At 38.9% G+C, this 7,794-nt stretch overlaps 1 protein-coding gene across 1 annotated transcript; it reads right to left on the bottom strand.

Moving 5' to 3' along the window:
* Positions 1 to 205: 205 nt before the first annotated feature.
* Positions 206 to 5,192, bottom strand: LOC140044248 (uncharacterized). Its single transcript, XM_072088726.1, has 2 exons — positions 1,868 to 5,192; positions 206 to 543 (listed from the first exon to the last, which is right to left on the bottom strand). The coding sequence occupies exons 1-2, from the start codon at positions 5,190 to 5,192 to the stop codon at positions 206 to 208; spliced, it is 3,663 nt and encodes a 1,220-aa protein (XP_071944827.1).
* Between the last annotated feature and the right edge of the window lie 2,602 nt (positions 5,193 to 7,794).

Genomic DNA, 7,794 nt, shown 5'->3' on the forward strand with positions numbered 1-7,794 from the left:
CCTTCTTTCCTGTAAAGTTGGTAGACCAAGCTGTATCCTGCGCTCTTCATAAGGCACATTTCTGAGTTATGGTACAAGTTGTATTGCTCGTTGTTGGATTTTCTCAAGTTTATTGATGTCTTGTTGTAGATATGGTGACCAGGCTTGAACTGCATACTCCATAACCGGACGCACAAGGGAAGAATAAAGCGAAATAAACATCTGTTTATCCATATGTAAAGGATTTCCGTATTCGGCCTACAATTGAATTGGCTTTGGCTGCAACTTTAGAAAATTGTGTTGACACTTTAAAGTCAGACGTTACATAGACTCCGAGGTCTTTCTCAACGGAGGTTGTATCAAGAACTGTACCATCAATTGAATAAGTGTGTTTTGAATTTCTATTTCCAATGTGCATTACCTTACATTTAGATTTATTAAACTCCAGTAGCCACTTCTTACTCCACTGCTCAAGTTTACTCAAGTCATTCTGCAGGGCATCTCGGTCATTAACTGAACCAATCTTACGAAAAATCTTAGCATCGTCTGCAAATAGTTTACCATCTGATTCAATATTATCGAGTAGATCGTTGATTTAGACTAAAAATAAAGCCGGACCAATAACTGTGCCTTGAGGCACGCCACTGAACACTGGTAACCAACTTGAAACCGAACCTTTGATTGAAACACGTTGACGTCTATTTTCTAAAAATCCACTTATCCAACTTAGAATATTACCTTTACAGTCCAAGTATATAACATCAACGGGATGTCTGTCGGCGAGAGCATTTTCTACATCACGAAAAAATTGTGTTAAACAAGAACGATTAGTACGAAATCCATGTTGATGTTTGGTGAGTATATTTTTGGTTTCGAGATGGATCATGATTGTGTTAGTTATGATTTTTTCTAATATCTTAATGTAACTGCCCTAAAAATAATGCGAGTGATAGTCGTTATTCAAGTCCAACACCCAAAGTGCTCCTTTATTCCTGTTTCTTGAATGTGAACCAGATTACTAAAAACAAAACATAACAATGACCTATAAATGCATGTCTAGCAATATATGTGGCTCCTTAAGCGTCAAACTGAAAAGTTTTGTATTTAAGTTAAAACAAACAATATAAAAGACGATCCCTTAAACTAATTAAAAATGCAAAACCGTGTCGTCATAGCAACCGATAACAAAATCCTTGCGGTTAACTCCTCCTACAACGACGCGACACCTACATGCCAGACATTGTACAGCTATACGTAAATCAATTAAAATGATCACATGAACTATAAAGTTTTGCGAAGATTATCATAACTATAGTATCCAGGTGCTTAATGCAATGCAGTAACTTTAACAATGAATTATAAATACTAATACTTAGTAAATGATTAAATTAAGGTACAACAGGTCAAAGCCATATCTCATCAATATAATAGGCCTAGGCCTAGCTAGGTAACATAACCGAAATTAATGGCGTCTCAATAGAACTTGGCCTAATAACATTAAATCTGTATGAGTTATTGATCAATAAATGTAGCGGAATGCAGCTTACCGAAAATAGCAAAGTCACCCGCTATCTGCAGTACATAAACAATTCAAGTAAATATCAAAAATTAAACAATATGTCAATATCCTATAATTAAAGTCACTAGCTGTGATCATACATCCTCTCCTCTCTAATGCAAGATACCTCTCCTCACATGGTCCTAAAATGACGTCATTTTCTTAATAATGCGCCCTCTCTAAATATGAACTAGTTTGGGACCAAACATCCCGGCCCCTCTAATGCTATACTGAATTCAGGCATTAGCAAACATAGTTATCAATTTAACAATAAATACATTAATGTAACAACAATTTAACAATCTATTAAACAGCATCTGAACTACTGACTCTCTGCCTCCAGAATCACAACCAACTTCGTGATGGGCCGTACCAGTTCAGCGCTTGCAGTTCTCAGCTTAACAGATCTCACCAGTCCTCTTGCATCCTTATAAGCTTCCAACACTCTTGCCATTGGCCACTGTCCTCTTGGGGAATTCTCCGCAATTATAACAAACCATTTCTGACGCTCCATCAATGTCGCCAAATACTCCTTCCTCCATCTTGCCCAGAATACATTAACCAGGTATTGCGCCTGTCTCCATCTCTTACGATATACATCTGCCTCACTGAATATACCTGGAGCAGGTATATAATCTGCTTGTGCCAGTAACAGGTGATTCGGCGTAAGTGGGCGATCTTCCTTAGGATCATCAGACAGCATTGTCAATGGCCGTCCGTTAACAATCGCCTCCACCTCACAAAACAATGTCCTCAGACCTTCATCATTTAGTTTTATTGTCTGCTCCCTTAACAATCCATATAACACCTTTCTTATTGATCTGATCATTCTTTCCCAGACTCCCCCTTGGTGGGAGGCAGCTGGAGGATTAAATCTCCAATCAATTCCATTTTGTCTTAATACTGTGTGAATCTGAGTGTTGTTCCATTCTTTCATTCCCTTTCTTAGCTCCTTGTCGGCTCCTACTAAATTGGTTCCGTTGTCCGACAGCATGTATCTCACAGCACCTCGTCTGGCAATAAATCGCCTTACAGCATTTATGCAGGAGTCCGTATCTAGCGAATCAGCCATTTCTAGATGAATTGCTCGTGTATTGAAGCATGTGAACACAACTCCGTACCGTTTTAAGACTGTCCTTCCTCTTTTGATTTCTATTGGACCAAAGTAGTCAACTCCAGATCTGGTAAACGGCTTCTCTCCGCTCATTAATCTTTGCTTTGGTAATTCAGACATTTTCTGGGTCTCCAAACGTCCATTATACCTACGACAAGTAACACACCTTGAGAGAATACTCTTTGTCAACTTAAGTGCTCTTGTCACCCAATACTTCTCTCTGAATCTTGCTAGTACGGCATTCCTTCTTACATGACCCATGCGTTGGTGAATATCATTGATTATTATACCAGCAACTATGGATGTTTTTGGAAGCAATATTGGGTGTTTAGCTTCTAATGGTATAGATGCTCCTGCTATTCTTCCACCGACTCTGATGATTCCCTTTTCATCCTTAAAGGGGTCCAACTTAGATGTGTCATTGCCCATAGGTTGTTTTGAAGTTTCCGACTGCAGATATCTTATTATTTCTGTCTCAGTGACATCAAGCTCTGAGCTTGTTATTGGCTCAATCCTTCTTACTCTTCCCTTTGGTGGTGTACCGGTTTTGCAACGTTGCATTAAATTACCCTTGACTCTAAGCATCCAAGCGACAAACACCTTTAACCGGCTCCAACTAGAAAATCTTCCAAACAATGATTCAATATAATCACATGAATTAACTGTTGCTGCTGCTGGATATTTTACATCTGGGTCACTTATTGACAGCAAAGCCATTCCTAGGTTTCCCTTTGGCCACTTGTCTTCCTTGTTTCTTAAGAACACCGGCCCCTTTAGCCACATCTCAACCTCCACCTTCTTGCTTAAGTGCATACCTCGTGAAGCTATGTCTGCAGGATTATTTGCAGTATCCACGTGTCTCCACTGCTCGCACTCACTTCCTTCGTGAATGATTGACAACCTATTTGCTACAAAGGTGCTAAATCTTGTTTTGTTGTTTCTTATGTAGTTTATAACTAGCATGCTATCGGTCCAGAATATTACTCTTTTGAATGTGGTGTCAACTTCTTCTCGAACTAGACTTGCACATTTAACTGCTAGAGTTGCAGCGGTCAATTCTAGTCTGGGAATCGTCATCTTCTTAAGAGGTGCCACTCTTGATCGTCCATAAATTATGTTACTGTCGATCGTTTCTCCTACCTGCGACCGCACATATATAGCAACTCCATAACCATTTTCGCTTGCGTCCGCAAACACGTGAAGTTCTTGGTCGGTTCTAAGTTTACATGTAACAAACCTGGGCACACGCAATTCCTCAACTAGAGGTAAGCTCTCTAGCCAGCGTTTCCACCTACGTAATTCATTTCCCTCAACTGGATTATCCCAATTCTTGCCTTTCTTGATTAGTTCTTGAAGAAGAATCTTAGGTGTTAACATCACGGGCGATGCCAGTCCCATAGGATCAAACACCGAGCTTATTGTAGATAATATGCCCCTTCGGGTACATGGCTGCTCTGTGATACTCGAAAGCTGATAACATAGACAGTCACTCCTTGGGTCCCATTGAACTCCAAGTGCCCTTTCGCTTGGAATTCCTTCTTCCTTAAATGCTAGGGCTTGCAGTTCCTTTGATCTGTTCTCTACTGGAACAGAGTTGATGACATCTCGTCTGTTACTGGTCCATTTAGCTAGATTAAACCCGCCTTTTGCACAGAGTTCCTTAAGGTTTTTTACCATATTTATACCATCAGATGTTGATCCAACTGACTTCAAGCAGTCATCAACATAGAAGTTGCGTAGTAACGTCTGCGAGACTTCATCTTCTTGGCTTGGTCTATTGTCTAAAGCTGTTTGTCTTAAAGCCATATTGGCGCAAGCGGAAGAAGACGCTGCTCCAAACAAATGTGCTGTCATTCTATACTCCACTGGTTGCTGGTTGACATCTCCAATGGTAAACTGTTCCAAGTAATACAGTCCTTCACTATTGCTCTCTGTCTTGCTATCGACTTCGTGTTCGAATGCCTTTATGAATGCGTTGTACTCTGTTGCCTCACCATTGTATGGTTTAATTCTCCGTCGTGGCAGCTGGGCCTTCTGCTGACTTGTAACAATTGCCTTTGCCATCTCTATTTGTTGACGGATCAGCATGTTCATCGCATCATCGGTTGGGGCACAATGCTTAACTGGTTTTATTTCATTGGTTTGCCCATCTTCATTGTATTGATTTTCAAGTCCGTTATCGTGTAATTCTAAATCTTCTTCGATCCTATCGTTTACAATGAATCGTCTCATCCGGTCTTGGGCTGATTCAACTGGTAAATTGACACTTAATTCTTCGTCTCGTTCCTCTATTTTATCTATTTCTTTATCCAGAGCACTTGCTCTTGCTAGGGATGTAGCTGCTTCTTCTCTGATATTAAGCAGTTCTAATTCTGCCTCTGCCTCGAGTTTAGCCTTGGCAGCAAGAGCTTTCTTAATCCTAAACTCCTCCTTTGCCTTGGCCACAGCAGCATCGGCCCTTGCCTCTGCTGCGTTCAATCTGAGTGAAGTAGTTGACCCTCTACTTGATTTAGACGTGAGTCTTGACGATGTTGTTGACATAATAATAGAAATCTCCTACCTTATGTTATTTTCGTAATAATGTAACTGCCCTAAAAATAATGCGAGTGATAGTCGTTATTCAAGTCCAACACCCAAAGTGCTCCTTTATTCCTGTTTCTTGAATGTGAACCAGATTACTAAAACAAAACATAACAATGACCTATAAATGCATGTCTAGCAATATATGTGGCTCCTTAAGCGTCAAACTGAAAAGTTTTGTATTTAAGTTAAAACAAACAATATAAAAGACGATCCCTTAAACTAATTAAAAATGCAAAACCGTGTCGTCATAGCAACCGATAACAAAATCCTTGCGGTTAACTCCTCCTACAACGACGCGACACCTACATGCCAGACATTGTACAGCTATACGTAAATCAATTAAAATGATCACATGAACTATAAAGTTTTGCGAAGATTATCATAACTATAGTATCCAGGTGCTTAATGCAATGCAGTAACTTTAACAATGAATTATAAATACTAATACTTAGTAAATGATTAAATTAAGGTACAACAGGTCAAAGCCATATCTCATCAATATAATAGGCCTAGGCCTAGCTAGGTAACATAACCGAAATTAATGGCGTCTCAATAGAACTTGGCCTAATAACATTAAATCTGTATGAGTTATTGATCAATAAATGTAGCGGAATGCAGCTTACCGAAAATAGCAAAGTCACCCGCTATCTGCAGTACATAAACAATTCAAGTAAATATCAAAAATTAAACAATATGTCAATATCCTATAATTAAAGTCACTAGCTGTGATCATACATCCTCTCCTCTCTAATGCAAGATACCTCTCCTCACATGGTCCTAAAATGACGTCATTTTCTTAATAATGCGCCCTCTCTAAATATGAACTAGTTTGGGACCAAACACTTACAGATAACTGAAATTAAACTAACAGGGCGGTAATTTAGGGGATCAGACTTGCTGCCATTTTTAAAAATCCACTTATCCAACTTAGAATATTACCTTGAATGCCATAAGCTTGCAATTTAATTTTCAACCTAATGTGCGGAAATGTGTCGAAAGCTTTACGGCAGTCCAAGTATATAACATCAACGAGATGTCTGTCGGCGAGAGCATTTTCTACATCATGAAAAAATTCAAGCAATTGTATTAAACAAGAACGATTAGTACGAAATCCATGTTGATGTTTGGTGAGTATATTTTTGGTTTCGAGATGGATCATGATTGTGTTAGTTATGATTTTTTCTAATATCTTACAGATAACTGAAGTTAAACTAACAGGGCGGTAATTTAGGGGATCAGACTTGCTGCCATTTTTGAAAATTGGTGTAATGGTTGCGTCTTTCCAGGCAGCTGGTATTTCACCTGTTGCCAACGACTTTCTGAACACTAATAACTGTGGTCGGGATGTGTGGTCACAGCATTCTATCAAAACTTTAGGGTGGATAACATCAGGTCCAGGGGTGATGAATCACGAAGATTTTTAATATGCATTTTAACATCATCAAGTGTAAAGTCCACATCGATCAAAGGATGTCCATGAAAAACAGAAACCATGGTTGTAATATTACGCTCATCTTCTACTGTAAAAACTTTTGGAAGGCCTCGTTCATTATTTCACTTGCTTCCTTGTTGGTGGAAAAAAAAGATCCGTCCTGTTTTTTTAGTTTAGATACCCCTTTCTTAATTGAAGTTTGACTACGAACATAGCTATAATAATAATACCACATTTATATAGCGCCCTTTTCATGAGTAATCATGCTCAAAGGCGCTTTACAAGCATTATTACCCCAGTATTTTTTGGGATCAAACACGTATGGAAACATACCCCCATAATGCAGCCGGTAACGAGCGCAAAGTTGTGTCTAGATCTAACTGGGTACCCATTTATACACCTGGGTGGAGAGAGGCAATGTAAGTAAAGTATCTTGCCTACGGATACAAGCAATGCGGCGAGAGTTGGATTCGAACCTAGGTCTGACGATCGGTAGTCCAACGTCCAACACACTGCGCCACACGCATATATAAAATGCTCTCGGATTTCTCTTAGCATTAAGTGCGACATCCTTCTCGAAATTAGCTTTAGCCATTCTTACTGCAGAAGTAGCATCATTTCTGGCCTTACAGTAATATTTATATCTTTTGTTAGATCTATGACGTCTGTAACGTTGCCATGCATCCTACTTCCTTTGAACTTTATTCAGTGCGAATTTTGTCATTCACTTCTGTTTACTTGGGCGGAGGTTTGTGTTCACAAAATGATAAAAGTTAAGTGATAAAAATGATTATTAAATATAAAACACAACTTTTCCTTTATAAACCTTATAATTTATCTTATATAAAAATAATAAATTATAATAACTAGATGGTACGCTCGCTTCGCTCGCGTACCATCTAGGTCGTGCCCACAGATGGTTCTCGAATACATAGTAATTTCAGCGTTAAAAAAAACTGGCGACTTCAAATGTACATGCAGGACAATAATACATGTCGTTTACAGAAACGAATAAATAAACACGGTGATTTATGTACTCAACTAAAATTAGCACCCTGGGAATTACTTCCGAAAAAGAAACTTGTCACAAAATAAGAAACAAACTGGATTTGTGTTTTGTATGTAACA

This window comes from Antedon mediterranea, chromosome 3 (genome assembly GCF_964355755.1).
Source record: "Antedon mediterranea chromosome 3, ecAntMedi1.1, whole genome shotgun sequence".
Lineage (NCBI taxonomy): Eukaryota > Metazoa > Echinodermata > Crinoidea > Comatulida > Antedonidae > Antedon > Antedon mediterranea.